The following is a 19,011-nucleotide window of genomic DNA, read 5'->3' as shown; positions in this document are numbered from 1 at the left end:
AAAAAAAAAAAAAAAAGAAAGAAATAAAACATTAAAAAAAAAAAAAAAAAAAAGAATTCCTGCCTTATAAACCAAGCTGGGTATTTCCCTACATTTTTTTTCAATCTTCAGCATTGCAATTGACACAGTATGTTATGACCATCAATTACACACTTCCATCTTTCCCCCTAGACTTCAAGTTTCTTGATAGGGATGATGTTAATTTTCTATTCCTAGCTCAAAGGTGACACCCAAAAAATTCTGGTGAACAGATAAATGAACTCATTCTTTGGTTCTATCACAGAGAATTAAAATTCTGCTGGATATTTTACTTATGATAACAAAAAACAAGAAGCAACTCAAATGTTAACAAATATTAAGAGGAAGGATTAGAAATGATAGCACAGGGGCGCCTGGGTGGCTCAATTGGTTGAGCATTTGACTCCTGATTTTGGCTCAGGTCGTGATCCCACAGTTTCATGAGCCTGAGCCCCACTTAGCACAGAGCCTACTTGAGATTTTCCCCCTCTCTCTGCCCCTCCCCCACTTGCACTCTTGCTGTCTCTCTCAAAATAAATAAACTTAAAAAAATGATAGTACATCCACATCCATATTACTCTGCCATTAAAATAAATATGAAGCATATGGAGCAATATGGAAAAATATTTGTTAAACCATGTTAAGTCAAAAATATATATAGCATACACAATAGAATAATTATTTTGAAAAATTATGGGAAAGAGGCTGAGAGGAAAACTTTTTAAAATATATATTGATAGCAATACAGAAAGTTAGAATGCATTAAAGTTGTTTAAAAATATTTTTCCAATGTTCTGAAGTATTATAATACTTTTACAAACTTAAAAATAAGACATCAAAAAGAATATATCCTCCAGGAATCTTTTCTAGATTCCAGGAACTGGTTACTCTCCCACATTTACTCCACTATCTTCTCATTAGACTACAACTTTTGTGAAGATTGAGAATGTTCCAATCTTGCTCCCCACCATATCCATGGCATCTAACACAGTGCTTGGGCCCATAACAAGTACTCCATAAACATCACTTAAATATATAAATGAATAATGTTTTAACTTCTTAGTATCTAGTATTTATTTTAATTGCCCAAACTAAATGAGAATAAATTAGTTTTCCCATTACCTGTTCCCTAGTAAACTCAAAGGAGCACCCAGGAAAGTTAACTGACTGAGAAGGCCAAGGAACCTCCGGACTTGTCTGAGTGGCTTGAGTGACACTGTGTTGTTTCTTCACATCATACTCTTCACTGGTAAGCAGCACTGAGTCACTTTTGACTTTTTTTTTCAAATCATTTCCGGTGTTAAGCATCTGAGAATCTGATTGGACAGATAAATTAATGCTCAGATAACATTGCAAAACATGTGATATATATTAAGTTCTATTGTGAAAAACTAATTTTAAGAAATATCTCTCTATTAGTATGAAAACATTATTATTAAATAGAAACACAATTAAGTCAAAAAAGCCAAAAGCTCATTCACTGAAAAGGTGAACAAAATCAACAAAAGTATAGTGAAACTGACAAAAAAAAAAAAATTACTAGAATCAGAAATTAAGAAGGTAACATTACTATCAACCTTACATAAATAAAATTAAAAGGAATACTATGAACAACTACATGCCAATAAATTAGATTAAGTTGCATGAAACAGAGTAATTCCCCAAAACCCAAACTACGAAAACAGACTTAAAGAAGAAACAGACAATGCAAATACACATATAGCAGTAAAGAGGTTGATCAAGAATCAAAAAACCTACCCCCACAAAGAAAAGCCTGGGCCCTTATGGCTTCAGTGGTAAATTATATCAAACATTGAGAGAATAATTAACTACAAATCTTTACAAACTCTTCTAAAAATTGAGGAGTATTTCTCAATTCATTATTGAAGCCAGAGAAAGAAACCACATGAAAACAAAAATCAATATGCTTATATAAATATGAAAATAAAAATCCTCAACAAAACATTAGTAAACTGAACCCCAATGTATATATAAATAATCATACACCATGGCCAAGTATGACTTATCCCAGGGAATGCAAGGCTGATTTAATATCTGAAAACCAATTAATGTAATACATCACATCAATACAACAAAAGCAACATGATCATCTCAACAGATGCAGAAAAACATCTGAAATAATCAACACTTTCTCATGATAAAAATGCCCTGCAGACTAGCAACAGAAGGAAACTTCCTCAATTTGATAAAGGGCATCTACAAAAAAAACCCCCACAGTTAATATCATACTTAATGGTAAGAGACCAGACATTTTACCTCTATGATCAGGAATAAGACAGGATATTTGTTCTCACCACTTTCACTCAACACTATCTTACAGGTTCTACCCAATGTAATTAGGCAAACAAACAAAAAAAGTAAAAGAATCCAGATTAGAAAGGAAAAAATAGGGCACCTGTGTGGCTCAGTCAGTTAAGTGTCTGACTCTTGATTTCAGCTCAGGTCATGATCTCACAGTTGTGAGACTGAGCTGGGCATGGAGCCAGTCTAAGATTACCAATTTCCCTTTCCCCTCCCAGCTCATGTGCACATGTGCAGTCTTTCTTTAAAAAAAAAAAAAAAAATGGAAGAAAGAAAACTATCTCTCTATTCACAGATAACATGATCTTGTATACAGAAAAAAACCGTAAAGAATCCACTAAAACACTCTTAGAAAAAATGAATGATCTCAGCAAGGTTGCAGGATATAAAGTCAGTATAAAAAAATCAGTTGTTATTCCAAACACTTGTATTAAAATGAAGAAAACAATTCTATTTAAAATGTCATCAAAAATAAAAATATACTTAGAAATAAATTTAATAAAAAATGTGTAAAACTTATGCTCAGAAAATTATAAGTTTTCAGTAACCTCTTTGATATCAGTTGTAGCAACAATTTTCTAGATAGGTCTCCTCAGGCATAGTAAATAAAAGCAAAAATAAACTATTGGGACTATATCAAAATATAAAGTTTCCACCCAGCAAAGCAAATAATCAACAAAACTAAAAGGCAACCTATGGAATGGGAGAAGATATTTGCAAATGACATATCTGATAAAGGTTTAGTATCCAAAATATATAAAGTACTGATACAATTCATCATCCCCCAAAAAAACAAAAAATCCAATTAAAAATGAGCATAAGACATGAACAGACATTTCTCCAAAGAAAATATCCAGATGCCCTATTCAAAAGACACATGAAAAGATGCCCAACATCATTCATTCATCAATATATGGGAAATGCAAATCAGAACTACAATGAAACATCACCTCACACCTGTCAGAATGGCTAAAATCAAACAAAGAATAAACAACCAGTGTTGGCAAGGATATGGAGAAAAAGTAACCCTTATGCACTATTGGTGGGGATGCAAACCAGTGCAGCCACTATAAAAAACAGTATGGAAGTTCCTCAAAAAGTTAAAAATAGAACTACCCTATGACCTAGTAATTGCACTACAGGATTTTTACCCCCCAAAATACAAAAACACTAATCCAAAGGAATACATGCACCCCTATATTTAGCTCATCATTATTTACAATAGCCAAACTATGGAAGCAGCCCATGTGTCCATGGATAGATGAATGACTAAAGGAAGATGTGGTGTATATATATAATGGAATATTATCAGCCATAAAAAAGAATGAAATCTTGCCATTTGCAATATGGACATCTAGAGAATGTAATTGCTAAGCAAAATAAGTCAGAGAAAGACAAATACTATATGATCTCATCCATGTGTGGAATTTAAGAAAACAAATGAAAAAGAAAAAGAGAGAGGAGAGAGAGAGACAAACTAAGAGAAAGACTCTTAACTATAGGGAACAAACTGATGGTTACCAGAGGATAGGTTGGGATGGTGGGGGAGGGAGGGAGATGTGATAGGTGAAATAGGTGATGGGGATTAAAGAATATATTTATTATGATGAAAAAACAAACAAACCCAAAACTATAATGGTAAACTACTTCATACTCACTAAGGTGCCTATAATTTAAAAATCAGATATTAATGAGTGTTGGCAAACAAGTGAAGTTGGAAATCTTATACACCACTATTGATAAATATGTAGAATGGTGCAACCACTTTGGAGAACAGTCTGGCAGTTCCTCAAATGGTTAAAAATAGTTAGCATATGTCCCAATAACCTTAAATATATACCCAAATGAAAAACTCATACATACATGTTTATAGCCATATAATTCATAATAACCAAAAAGTAGAAACAACCCAAATGTCCATGATGCAATGGATGGATAAACAATATTTAGTATGTCGATATAATAAATATCATTTAGCCATACAAAGGAATGAAGTACAAAGCCATACAAAGTGAAAGAAGTTAGTAATAAAAGGCCAGAATACTACATGACTTCACTTATATGAAATGTCCATAATAGGTAAATCTACAGAGACAGAAGTAAAACAGTGGTTACCTAGGGGTGGAGGTGGAATGGGGAGAGACTGCACCATTTTTGAGCATATTAAATATGACTGAATTGTATACTTTAACTGGGTGAATGGTATGGTATGTAAATTATATCTCAAAAATGCTTTTATTAAAAAATAATTTTTATTAAAAAAATTAGGTAATATCTACATCAACTTTTTTTCTTACTTTTGGATCATATACAGTGAAGGCACTTTAGGTTGCATGTAAACAGAAGCCTAACCCAAAACTTGTTTTTAAAAAAGAAAATGTATTTAAAACTAATGTAACGCTGTGAGTCAACCATATTTCAATAAAAAACAACAAAAGTTTTTGTAATAAAAAAGGAAATGTATTTGACTCGAACAGGGAGTCCAAGTGATGGTGCTTCAGTCATAGCTGGATATTTGGTTCAGAAGATGTCTTCAGGAGTGTCATTTTAGGAAGGTGATTCTGTATTTCTCAAGTCTATTTCTCTTTTCCTTTGTGTTGGACCAGTCATATGATGGCAAAGGTGGCCTCTAATGACCCCAAACAAATGTGACCCTTTCTTAGTGTCCTTATCAATTCACAAAAACCTCAATATTTGGGTCATGGTCAACTCATAGACCATTCACCGTTTCCCAAAGGCTGGTGTTTTTTTGTTTGTTTGTTTTGCTTTGTTTTTGAGAGAGAGAGTGTGTCCACATGTGCATAGGCGTAAATGGGGGAGGGGCAGAGGGAGAGAATCTCAAGCAGGCTCCATGCCCAATGCAGAGCCAGATTTGAAGATCATGGGACCAGGACCTGAGTAGGACTCTTAACTGATTGAGCCACCCTGACCTCCCCACCAAAGGCTAAAGTCTTTTGATTGGTCAAGCTGGGTCCTATTCCCACTTTTATGATAGGGTCACATGATTGTCAGGTCCACCAAAATAACATGAAATGAGTTAACCACAATTTGCTAAATCAAATTATACTGAGTGGACTAAAGAGTAATATCTGCTCAATATAATTTTTCCCTTTGAAAAGATTCCAAGAATGGGATATCTAAGGTCAAAGAACAGAAACATTTTTAATTTAAAAAAATTTTATGTTTTTTAGTTTATTTTTGAGAGAGAGAGAGAGAGATAGCATGAGCAGTGGAGGGAGAGAGTGAGGGAGACACAGAATCTGAAGACAGTCTCCAGGCTCTGAGCTAGAGGTCAGCACAGAACCCACAAACCGTGAGATCATGAGCTAAGCTAAAGTAACAGAAACATTTCTTAACGCTGTTGTTCATATTGCCAAATTACTCTCCATGATGACTCTATCAATTTTACTCCCATTCTATATATATAAAAATGAAATAGTTCTATTCACATGGTTAGGTGCCATCAAGTTGAGTTTTGGTCTGTTCTTTGCTTCATTTTATTATAGCAGTCTCATATCAGAAAATACTTTTTATAATACTATCTTGCAACAATTATGTTTTTAGTAATATAACTAGAAAAAAACTATAAAAACTGTTGTGTTGGCTCAGACTAGCACACCACTCAGCTTGGTACTGACTATAAGAGAAACCTCAAATACTATGCCACAGGAGAGCCAAGTCCTCTACTCTCTAATAACACCTCTACTTGATTAGTAACTTATACTTTCAGTTTCATACTTTTAAAGGAGTAAAACTTCTTTTTAAATGAGACCTATCAGAGAATGCTAATATGAACTAAAACTATGAGTTACACTGACTATAATTAGGATAATCGAGAACCCAGGACTTCCTCTACTTAGCTTATATCTCACTACTCATGGGATACTAAGAATAATGAAAATTCTGATTTACTGAAATTCCCCATTTATTTCAATCACTGGGAGACAGATGAAGAGAGAAAAGGGAAGGAGAGAGAAAGAGGAGGAGAGAGACATATGGGGAGAGGGAAAGAAGGGATGAGGCAGAAAAGGAGGGTGGAGAAAGAGATGGAGAGTGGACGGGTGAGGAGGATGGGAAGAGAGGAAGAGCCATGCACAGGGTAAGGGGAAATAGCGAGGGAGAGAGCTAAGTAGGGAAGAGGAGGTAGGAAGTGAAAAGGAAGAGATAAAAGGAAGAGAATGGGAGGGAAGGCAGGAGGAAGAAGGTAAAAAGATGAAAGGGACTGGTAAAAGATGGGAAGAGAGAGCAACTGTGAATGAAAGAGGTGACTGGAATCTGTTAGAGTAGAAAGATCTATTTCCTTTTATTTATTTTAAAGAGCTTCTTTCAAGTTTTTCAGACAAATTATGATGAACAAATCCATGCCTCTCATGGATGAAATGTGCAGCCTCTTAAAGTAACATACATTTTCCCTTAGCACAGGCTCTTTCAACTTGAAGAAGTCACTTGATGTGTCTAAATTTAAACTTCTTCATTTGCAAAATGGAGGTGGTAAGAATTATTGCCTTAATTATCTCAAAGGGTTCTGGTAAGAATTAGTTGATACTTAATGTAAAAGAACTTTATAAATTGACAATCATTATCTAAACATTAATTATCACTACCACAAGAGGTATTGATAAATTTACGACTTTATATATAGACTTTACTAGTTATTTATTCCAATAAAATAAAAATTCTACTCACTTTTCTTCTCTGGTCATACAGACTCTTCAGAGTTTAGGTTTTATACCAATTACTAGGTTTCATAATAAAAAATCTTCCCACATTCCCAGTTAGGAACCATTACAGCAATGATTCTAGGTATGTGTATGGCAAAGAGCCACTTATCAGACCTTTAAATATACAGTGCCCCTCCTCCATCACATTCTGATATAATCTTCTGGGAGCTAATCCCTCCTTTACAATCCGTTTGGTTGAGAATCAGTGCCATACTAGCCATTGCTCCAGAGGGGAGAAGGTCAGGTCCTACTGTGTTAGGTTGGAAAAAATGTTTTGAGCCAATGTACTACTATTAATCCATGGCATATACATATATACACTTACTCAACAGACATTTCTTTTTTTCTCCTATTAGTAGTCTTATATTTATCTAATTTGCCATATTTCACTTGAGCAAGAAATAAACTGTACTTTACCATTGTAATTTGCTGAAAATTATCTGACGTTTTTAATTTAAACTTTACTTAAAAACTGGTAATTTTGTTAAGAATGCCTAAGAAAGTGTGAAGTACTATGATAAGCAGAAAAATGTATAAAAATACTTATTTCTTTATGACGGACTTTTTAAAATCACATCCAGAGCAGCTGCAAGTATACCTTAGAATATACTAAAAGAACAAGAATGAAGAAAAAATGAGGTAAGCTGCCATATCACAGCAACAAACACCTACAACTAATTTTGAAATAGCTACCAATAAGATTATTTTGAATGCTCCTCCTTGTTAAATAATCTGCTTCAAGGGAGAAAAAATGACCCACGTACTTTTTAAACACTTAAAGAGTTGTTTGAGAAAGGTGGGTCACTCAAATCATTTCCCTGATGCCATTGTAAATACTAAGCAGCACATAAAATTGTTAATAGTGGTTTATCAAGTCTGATGTTATTAGTTTGAGTTATATTTATAATACATTATCATATTTGCTATACTTGTGGTACACTAAGCATGTGTTACATTATATACTTCATTTACTAAAGACTCTAATGCAATTAATTTCCACATCATAAGAAAAATAACAATATCAATCATCAAATATTAACAATTTGCTTCATGACACTGCTTTTAAGAACACATTAAAATAAAATATGAGACTCTATACAAAACAAAGCATACTTGTTTAGGCTTAAAATAGTCTCTTTCCAGTGCCAATGGAAAACAACTTTAAAATAAATTATCTTGAATTTTGTACAATGCTTAATATTCTGAACAGCACAACATAGTTTTCCATCATCCCAATAAGCTTCTGAAAGGTATATCTACAATTTACATATATGAAAGCTGCTGCTTAAATTCATATACTGAGTTTTGATACTTTTGAGTTTAGATTTTTCCTAAAAATCTAGTACATGCCTTTTTCTCTAATATGCCAACATTACCTAAAGTGCTCTGGTAAAAAAAAACCCAATTAAGTATCATTTGAAAGACATAAGAAAAAATGTATTCTTAAAATGTAATAAATTTAGTAAGGATCAGCTTCTAGTTTCCCAAAATGTAAGAAATGAAGTGCACAAATATAATATGTGAGACATGCCTTAATGAAAAAATAAAAATAGATATTATCTTGCCTTTATTAGGGTAGACTAGTAATTTAGCGGTGATTTTTTTTTTTAATTCACACTTTATTTTTTTATTAAAAAGATTTTTTTAAATGTTTGTTTATTTTTGAAGGAGAGACAGAGTGCAAGCCAAGGAGGGGCAGAGAGAAAGGGAGACACAGAATCTGAAGCAGGCTCCAGGCTCTCTGTCAGCAGAGAGCCCGAATCGGGGCTCAAACTCAGGAGTTGTGAGATCATGACCCGAGCTCAAGTTGGACACCCAATTGACTGAGCCACCCAGGCACCCCATGAAATTCACACAACTTTAAAGACAAATGCAAACAGAATTTCCAATTGAACTGATCTTCATGCACATACCCTTAACTGACCAGTTGATTTACTTTGGCCTTTAGCTACTGCATTAAAATACAGTTCACGGGGTGCCTGGGTGACTCAGTCTGATGAGCATCTGACTCTTGATTTTGGCTCAGGTCAGGATCTCAACATCCAAATTGTGTGAAGGCCTCCATGCTGGAGATTCTCTCACTCCTCTCTGCCCCTACCCGGCTCATGCTCGCTCACTCTCCCTCTCTCAAAATAAACAATAAAAAAATAATAAATACAGTTCACAATTGGTAAAATATATACCTAACTAACTATAAAATATAGATAAGAAATGTTGAGGAGAACACTCAAGGAGAAGAAATTTCTAAGCATCTTGATTTTTTTTACATTTAAGTTCTTTTTATTTTTTAAGCGAACTTTACACCAAAACGCTGCTTGAACTCACAACCCCAAGATCAAAAGCCACATTAAGCCCCTAGATTTTTAAATTAGTTTTTACTCATCAAACTGATGTTTAATTCTATTTCTCCAATATGTGTGTGCAGGTGGAATTTTTCAGATATTACAAACCTCTCATTAAAACCAATATTGTTTTTGTTTTGGTTAGCAAAGAGTAATTATTTGGTTAAGTTAGGTTCTGCATTAAGGGAATGTGAGAAATACCAAGAATCAATCTTGAATGATAGCATTTTAGAGTGGGGAAGCATTAGAGATAATCTAATCTCACTCCATTGCCAATAATTCCCCAAGAATTACATCAAGGATGTTTTAAAATTTATGAAGCATAAATATTTTATTTTCTGTTATAATTTTGTGTTAATGACAAACTTTATTTCACTGAAATGAGAGAAACAGTCTGCATGAACTGTAAGGTTTGGAATCAGGTGCTATTTCTTTGATATTCAATAAATAGAAGTTTCATGGGTATTTAAAATTTCCTATTGTTTGAATTCAAATATTTATATACACATATACACCCCCACACACATATATACATAAATATAAAATTAAGGCTAGTAAATATGATACTCAAATTCTCCATTAATTGATTTTTATGTACTTATTTTTTTTTTATTTTAAAATGTACTCTAGCAGATTTTCTCAGTATGGTGATACTGTTTTTTTTAAATGTTTATTTATTTTGAGAGAGAGAGGAAGAAAGAGAGAGAGAGAGAGAGGGAGGGACGGAGGGAGAGAGAAAGGCAGCAAGAACAGAGAAGAGGAATTCCAAGTAGGCTCCACAGCATCACCAAGAAGCCCAATGCAGGGCTCAACCCCACGAACTGCGAGATCATGACCATAGTCAAAATCAAGAGGCAGATGTTTAACTGACTGAGCCACTCAGGCACCCCAGTATGGTTACAGTATCTTAGCACAATATGATTACAAACAGGTTTGCTTTATATTTTTCAGTTATGTTGTTAGATGGATACAGGTTTATGACTGGCCTGTGTTTTGGGAGGTCTTTTATCAATGAAATCTTTCTTTGGGGCCAAGAACTTTAACAGGCACTTCACCAAAGAAGATAAAGAGATGGCAAATAGGGATATGAAAAGATGCTCCACATCAGATGTCATCAGGGAAATGCAAATTAAAACAACTTACAACTAAACAGTGACTTAGAATGGTCCAAATCTAGAACAGATGATAAATGTTAGCAAGGATGTGGAACAACAGGAACTCTCATTCACTGCTGGTGAGAAATGTTACAGTCACTTTCTTACAAAACTAAACATACTCTTACCATAAGACTCAGAAATCATGTTCCTTGGTATTTATACTCAAAGGAGCTGAAAACGTAGGTCCACACAAAAGCCTGCACATGGATGTTTGTAATATTTTTATGTATAACTACAAAAAATCGGAAGAAACCACATGTCCTTCAGTAGCGGAATGGATACATAAACTGTGTTACATACAATGGTATATTATTTAGCTCTAAAAGAAATCAGCTATAAGCCTTGGGGAAAAAAACAAACATAGAGGAATCTTTAATATATATTATTAAATGAAAAAGGCCAATCTAGTAAGACTACATACTGTATGATTCCAACTATGTGACATTCTGGAAAAGGTAAAACTATGGAGACAGTAATAAGACTGGGGTTGGGGTAGGAAGGAAGGATAAACAGGTAGAGCACAGAGAATTTTTAGGGCAGCGAACCTGCTCTGTATGTTATTACTAAAATGGTGGATATGTCATTATATGTTTGTCCATACTTACAGAATGTATAACACCAAGAATAACTCTAATGTAAACTGTGGACTTTGAGTGATAATGATGTGTCAATGTAGGTTCATCAATTGTAACAAAAGTATCACTGAGGTGGAAGATGTTTAGGACAGGAGACTCTATGAGGCTATGCACCTGTGGCAGCAGGAGGTATATGGGAAATCTCTGTACCTCTGCTCATTTTTGCTGTGATCTAAAAATGTCCTAAAACTTTTTTTTTTAATTTTTTTAAATGTTTTATTTATTTCTAGGAGAGAGAGAGAGACAGCGTGAGCAGGGGAGGGTCAGAGAGAGAGGGAGTCACAGACTGAAACAGGCTCCAGGCTCTGAGCTGGCAGTCAGCACAGAGCCCGACGCGGGGCTCGAACCCACGAACCGCGAGATCATGACCTAAGCGAAAGTCGGACGCTTAACCGACTAAGCCACCCAGGCGCCCCCCTAAAACTCTTTAAAAAAAAAAAAAAAAAACACCTCCGTCCCATTTCCTAGTTTTTTAGTTTTAAACTTAGTTTTAAATTTTATGTTATCTAATACTCATTTTCTTTTTGTTAGCTTTGTCTAGTATATATTTGTTCCATCACATATTTTCAGTGTTTCTGTGTCATTTTTTGGAAGGAATATTTTCCTACTGCACATGCCTTGATTTTTTCCCCCAACACTATCTTAGTGCCTCTGCCTTAAAAAAAAAAAAAAAAAGGAATTTAAGCCATTCATATTTACTACACTGACTTAATTGTTGTATTCTAATTTAACATTTTTTTTTCTATTTATCATGTTTCCTTTTAATTCCATTTAAAATTTCCGGCCTTTTGTTAGATTAATTGGATACTTTCTTCCAAGTTTTTCCTCAGTCCTAATGGTTTAAAGATTATACATTATCTTTGGTAAACTAAGGTCATATATACAATATTAGCCATATTATTTAAACACACATTGTTCTATCAAAGTCTAGTGTAATTTCCCCCTTAAAAGGATAAAAACAAAAAGACAAAAACGAGCACAATTTTATCTACCTACTCCTCTTCCTTTTCCCCTCATCACAACCTCTCACACAAATTCCATACAGAATTTTAGTTATACATTAAAAACAATTTTCCTTATAGAAATGAACATATATTTGGATTTAAGCTGTTCCTTACTAATATTTCATTTTAACTAATTCTTTCCATTTTAAAAAATTGTCCTTATTTTTGCCTTTACTTTTTAAAATTTTTATATACTTAAATAATTTATTTAAGTAATCTCTACACTCAACATGGGGTTTGAACTTACAACCCCGAGATCAAGGGTCACATCCTCCTCCAAATGAGCCAGCAAGACACCCCCTTATTTTTGCCTTTAAAATAGAAGTTGAGGTTTGCAGCACCTAGGTGGATCAGCTGGTTGAGTGTCCGACTTCAGCTCAGGTCATGATCTCGCAGTTCTTAAGTTCATGCCCCATGTCAGGCTGTGCTGACAGCTCAGAGCCTGGAGCCTGCTTCTGATTTTGTGTCTCCCTTTCTCTCTGCCCCTCTCCCACCTGTTTGTTCTCTCTCTCAAAAATAAACATTAAAAAAATTAAAATAAAGTTAAGTTTCAAATTATCATCCCACAGAACTCTGCAGATATTACTTAACTAACTTTTAGTATCTAATTTTGCCAATGGAGAGTATGATGCAAATAAACCTGATTTTCATGCTTTTGCTTTTCTCTCTAAAAGAGTTTAAGACTTTTCTTTTTGTCTTCAGTATTATGAAATGTCGCCAATATGTCTAGGTAAGAATTGTCTTTCAATCATTTTGCTCAGCATTTAGATGGCTCTATCAACTTGAAGGCTTGTTTCTTCCTTCAAATTCTTTCTTTGACTATGTTTCCAAATTCCTTTTTTCCTGTTCTGTCTTTCTGGAACTCTCTTTAGATACATGCTGGAATTTCTGGCTCTATCCTTTGTGTATGTGTGGCCACCTGAACACCACAGGTCAAAAGAGATGTGTTTCTCCTACCAGATGCCCTTCACCCGATGAATACATCTCAGCAATCTTTAAAGATTCCTTTCCCCTAGACTTCTTTCCCTATTCCCATGGCCCAGATACGCCTGCACAATGAACTGTGCTTTACTAGAGCTATAGACCTTGCAGCTCCTTTGCTGCTCTATTTTTCTTTCATTCTTTCCCTATTGTGTGTCTTTCTTAATGGTTGTCTCAATGATTTTACCATACTTTTTAAACTTTTCTTCCCCCTCCCTCTTAGAGAATAACCTTTGTTCAGTCTACCCTATCTGTGCTATCCAAAATAACAATCATTTAGCAACACATGGCTATTCAAATTTAAATTGATCAAATTTTAAATAAAATTAAAATTCAGTTCCTTAGTTGCACTACCCACATTTCAAGTGCTAAATAGCCACTTCATTGTAGATTATAGAACATTTCCATAAGCAGGAAGTTATGCTGAACACTGTTGTTGTGGACAACCTATTCAACCTTTAGCTCTGCCCAGTGTTTTTAACGGTCTTTATTCACCTAGTCATTACACAAATATGTTTTTTGAATATCTACTAGGTAAGACAGCGTTTTAGGAGACAGGTTTAGCAATGTATCAAATGAATTCCTGCACTCATGTAACTTACATTCTACTCAACAAATAAAGAATATAGTATATCAAAAGGTTCTAAATGTCCACCGAGAACAATATATAGGGTTAGGGGGAAAAGGAGTGATGGGAATGGGTGGAGAATGGATGGACAGAACTATCTAAAAGGGGGGATTTGACCAAAGACTTGCAAAAAGTAATAAACTGAGGCATAGGGGTATCTGAGATAAGAGAATTCCAGGCAAAAGTACTACCGAGTAAAAACGTCCTGAGAGAGGAGTCAGACTGACAGGAGTGAATGGTGCAAAGGGGGAGAAGAGCAGGGGATAACAATGGAGAAAAGCAAAGAACAAGATCACGTTGGACGTCAAAAGCCACTGGAAGTGGTAATTTTAATTGGATTGCAAAAGGAAGCCAGTACAGGGTCTTTAGTTGAGAAGTTATTTTATACAAATTAAATTTGGTTGCTGGGTTGATAACAGTGTAGGCAAACAAAGGCAGAAGACACACAACTTAGGAATTAACTGTAATAATTCAAGCAGATTTGAAAGTGCTAGTGTCATAGATGGTAAGAAGAGGTACAATTCTGGTTATCTCTTAAAGTTGGCGAGTTTTAGGTGAGCTACTGGTTTTATTTCAAAGATAATCTTTAAATTTTCAAACATTTTTTTGACTGGTTATTTTCCATAAGAGCTTGTTCTTATTTTAGGAGTTCAAAGCCCTATCATGTGTCTATAAAAGTCTCTACTTTTCTTTAGCATCAATACTTTTCTTTAGCATCAACTGTATTACTCATTTATTTCTTGCCTCTTACTGGTTTTTGAAATAGGCATTTTGTCATTTATTTCACCCAGCCAACATCAGAATTCCTTTCTTTATGTGAAAAGTTTCACTGGGGAATAAAATTTGCTTCCTTCAATAAATGTTGGAAAATACTACTGAAGTTTCCAGATTCCTTTCCATGAGTGTGACCCAGATGTTGCCTCAAATTGTACTCATCCTAGATTTCTCTCAGATACTAAAAAAGGGAAGGGAGAGAACTTTCTCTTTCTGGGGGCAGCAGCAGTGACAGTGGGGGCAAGGTCAAGTTCCTAAGGATAAAAGTTCAAATAGTGTTGGCTGCAGCAATTGCAGTAAAGCTGAATACATGGACCAATAATGACAGTAGTGTGAAATGAACAATCAAGTGTCCAGTGTCAGGCAGTAGTGTGTCCCATCACACTGGATTACACTGTAGTGTGGTTTGGGAGCATGGATCTGACAGGTAAACCTTGAGCCTGGTTCCTCAGATCTCCCATAATTCTAAAACATATATATTTTAAGAGCTTTATTAAATAATTCACATGTCCCATTTATCCATTTAAAGTGTGTGATCCAGGGGTGCCTGATTGGTTCAGTTGGTTAAGCATACAACTTCATCTCAGGTCATGATCTCATGGTTCATGGGTTCGAGCCCCAAGTCTGGTTCTGTACTGACAGCTCAGAGCCTACAGCCTGCTTCAGATTCTGTCTCCCTTTCTCTCTGCCCCTCTCCTGTCCACACTCTGTCTCTCTAAGATAAATAAACATTAAAAAATAAAAGTAAATTTTAAAGAATAAAGTGTGTGGTCCACAGGTTTTTAGTATGCTCTCTGATGGTACAACCATCACCACAATCACTTTTAGAACATTTTCATCACCTTCAAATTCCACTGTACCTATTAGCAGTCTCTCCCCATTTCCTTCCAATCCTGCCTAGAGCCCTAGGCAACCACTAATTTACTTTGTCTTTACAGATTTGTCTTCCCTGGAAATTTCATGTAAATGGAATCATATAAAATGTGGTTTTTCATAACTGGCCTCTTTCATTTAGCATAATGTATTCAAAGCTTCCGTGCTATAACATGTACTAGTGCTTCATTCTTTTTATTGCTGAATAATAATCCATTGTATGGATATATCACAATTTCCTTGTCCACTTACAGCACGATGATACCTGGTTTGTTTCCACTTCTGGACTATTATGAATATTGTTCTTGTCAATATCAACATTTGTGTATAAGTTTTTGAGTGGACCTCTGTTTTTACTTCTCTTGAGTGGAATTTCTGGGTCATAAGTAATTCTGTTTAACTTTCAGAGGTACTGCCAAATTGTTTCTCAAGCGCCCACACCATTTCACAAGCCCAGCAATGTGGGAGGGTTCCAGCTTCTGCACACCCTCCCACCACTTGCTATCATCTGGCTTTTTGATTAGTCACCTTAGTAGGTTTGAAGTGTTAGCTCATTGTGGTTTTGATTTACATTTCCATAATGGCTAATGATGTCAAACATCTTTTCATGTGCTCATTGGCCATTTTTATACCTTCATCAGAGAAATATCTGTTCAAATCTTTGCCTATTTTTAAATTGGGTTATTTATCTTTTTCAGTTTTTAGTTCTTTATATAGCCTGGATACCAGCCCCCTACCAAATAAATGACTTATAAATAAATATTTCTTCCATCCTGGGGGCTGTCTTTTTACTTTCCTGACAGTATCATTTGAGGCATAAAAGTTTTAAATTTTCATGAAGTCCAATTCATCTACATTTTTCTTTTGTCATTTATGCTTTTTGTGTGGTTTCTGAGGCGGCTTCTTAACCCAGGGTCATTAAGATTCAATCCTGTATTTTCTTTTAAAGAGTCAACATAGTTTTACTTCTTACTTTAAATCTCTGGTCCATGAAGAGTACATTTTTGTGGGTGATACAGAGAAGAGGTCTAGCTAGGTGCCTTCATGTGGATATGTTTCAGCACCATTTATAGAAAAGGCTAGTCTTTCCCACATTGAATTATCTTGCCACCATTGTCAAAAATTAATCATAAATGTAAGAGTTTATTTCTGGTCTCTTAATTCTATTCCATTCCAATTATCTTTGTAAAACTCCTTCTCTACTCAAATAGCTAGGGAATATTTCTTGCTTACAATAATCATGACTACTCCCAATTTACAGTCAGTCAAATGTTTGAGAATTTTTGGACGTTTGCTTATCCCATTTTCTTGACTATGGATGTTGCTTCTATGTGCCACAGCTGACATCCAGTGATGGGGTTGGGAGAAGAGAGAGTTACTGACTTCATTAACTGGGTATAAAATCATTCCCTTCTTGGGGCATGGCAGCTGTAGAATTTACTCTCCATGTTTTAGTCTATCTGTAAACCCCACTGAAGTGTGCTATTTGGTAGAAGCACAGGAAACGGTCTCAAAAAGAAGGGCCTAGATTGTTCATCCTATTGCGTCAGGGATCTATTCTAATTTCAGTATTTTGTTAGAATTTTTGAGGAGAAAAACTCTCCTGTACTCTCTTGGCACCACTTGAGTGGTGAGTTTAGAAAAAGGGACTCTGTATGTGTGATTCAGTCTCTCCTTTCTTTGGTATAAGCATTGCCTGCAAAAAGGATGCATTCTATTCTGCTTTCTCTACAAGACAGAACTTCAGTTTGGGATCTTAAGTACTTTGGGGAAAGAGACGTACAGCAAACTTACCTCCTTACACCTAAGCTATGTGCTCCATGTGAGCTATTATCAGAAAAGAAACTGACATTTTTATCTTTATTGACCTGACTTCTTTGCTCTAGATAATTCCAAATTCCAGAAAGGTAAACTCGTCCCTTAAGAGTTCCCCATGAACTGATCCTACCTTAGCAATAGATAGATTATGGCCCCAGATTTTTCTGGTTTTGCCTCTTTGGTTTGCTCTGATTTTGTGCTCTTTTAAGGATTTCTGACCCACTGATGGCGCTTACTTTTCTTACTGTTATAACCTTATTTGTCTTTTAACATATGTCATTTCATGAGGTCTGGTAGATGAAATAGATGCATATAGCAGTTCCTCATATATCACTCCCAAGAAATTACTAAGAAAGTGAGACAAGAATACCTAAGTCACCAAACCAAGCCCTTCCCTTTACTCCATACCATCTTGTAAGATATGCCCTTACACCAGAGATCTTAACAATATTGTTACAAGGAGACACTAATTCTTACATCGAGATACTAAAGCAGAACTAAATACATAGGAATATACTATAAGTAATTAACGTATAGAGAATAAGTACCCAATAATTATAAGAAGTCACACCAGGTTATCAAGAACAGTTGATTGAAAAGGAGCTTGAGATAACTTTGAAGGGAACATACAACTTTAATGAGAAATAAAAAGGCAAATGAGACACAGAGATGGAAAAGTGCATGAAAAATTTTGTTAAAAGGACGTACACCAACTTGGTTGAGTTATAAATAAAGAGTAGTGGGAGATAAAGCTAAGAAAGAGACCCAAGTAAGCTTAAGAGCCATGTAAGACCTTGATAAATGCCTCTTGTCACTTTCATTCAAAATACATTTGTAGAACAGGTATTAAATCAACTGTAGATGAGTTATTTCTGAGGTAGGAGGTCCATATATAGATAATAATATTTTATTCTAAGGTAGTGAAAATGTCCCTCAATCATCTACTACCACATATTATAGATCTATAAACAGTAAGTACAAGTAAACAAATCAGCATATCAATAGTTTTAAATTTCAGTAGGTGTTCAATTACAATGTCTTTCATATATACCTCTGATATGAAAAGAGCCATCATCATTTCTCTCTACCACAAGATGGTCAATATGAACGGTTACAGGAGCAGGTTCAAGGGCTATTGTACTATTACGAGGACTATCGTCCTGCAGGAAAGAGAAACTGTATCAGAATGTTGTTATTAAAGTTACTGATTTCTAATTTCTAATTTCTATGAAGGATCTCTTCGTTATTTCCCCCACAAAGACCAAAAAATTCATTTCAATAAATGCTAACAGGTACACAGTATAGAGAAGACACGTTCTTAAGCATGAATTAAAATCCCAGTTGGCAATGTTAACATTGATCACAACACGAAAATATAAAGATACTAATTAACATACTTTTAAATTTATTTTTGTGTTAGAAACTTGTATCTTCATTGGCATCACGGTTGCAACAGTTTCATCTTCCAAAAAATGTTGAATATTAGTAAGAGAGGATGTAAAAAACTCTGTGCTAAAGTTTTCTATATGGCATTGCAAAAATCCATTTTTTTCTGCAAGCACAGAGTGTATTACAGCACCAGGCCCACTCTCAAATCTCAGAGTAATCTCAGGAGAGGATTTGGAATGAATTACAGATTTATGATCTGAACCTATGGAAAAAAGAACACATAAAAATGATAACTTGTAGCACTATTCAAAAGCTCTCAATTATTTGTCATTAAGACATTATTGTCACT

At 34.9% G+C, this 19,011-nt stretch overlaps 1 protein-coding gene across 2 annotated transcripts in view; it reads right to left on the bottom strand.

Moving 5' to 3' along the window:
* The window catches only part of UHRF1BP1L (UHRF1 binding protein 1 like), a 106,739-nt gene that overhangs the window by 3,950 nt on the left and 83,778 nt on the right, over window positions 1-19,011 (bottom strand). For both annotated transcript variants that reach the window (XM_039245589.1, XM_039245588.1), the window contains 3 exons: window positions 18,671-18,924; window positions 18,325-18,433; window positions 1,141-1,334 (listed from right to left, as the gene is read on the bottom strand). In XM_039245589.1, coding sequence (XP_039101520.1) covers window positions 1,141-1,334; window positions 18,325-18,433; window positions 18,671-18,924 — 557 coding nt within the window. The remainder of the gene's footprint in view (window positions 1-1,140; window positions 1,335-18,324; window positions 18,434-18,670; window positions 18,925-19,011) is intronic.

This window comes from Hyaena hyaena, unplaced genomic scaffold (assembly GCF_003009895.1).
Source record: "Hyaena hyaena isolate Hyena2069 unplaced genomic scaffold, ASM300989v1 scaffold_261, whole genome shotgun sequence".
Classification (NCBI taxonomy): domain Eukaryota; kingdom Metazoa; phylum Chordata; class Mammalia; order Carnivora; family Hyaenidae; genus Hyaena; species Hyaena hyaena.
This window is presented reverse-complemented; position numbering and strand designations above follow the sequence as displayed.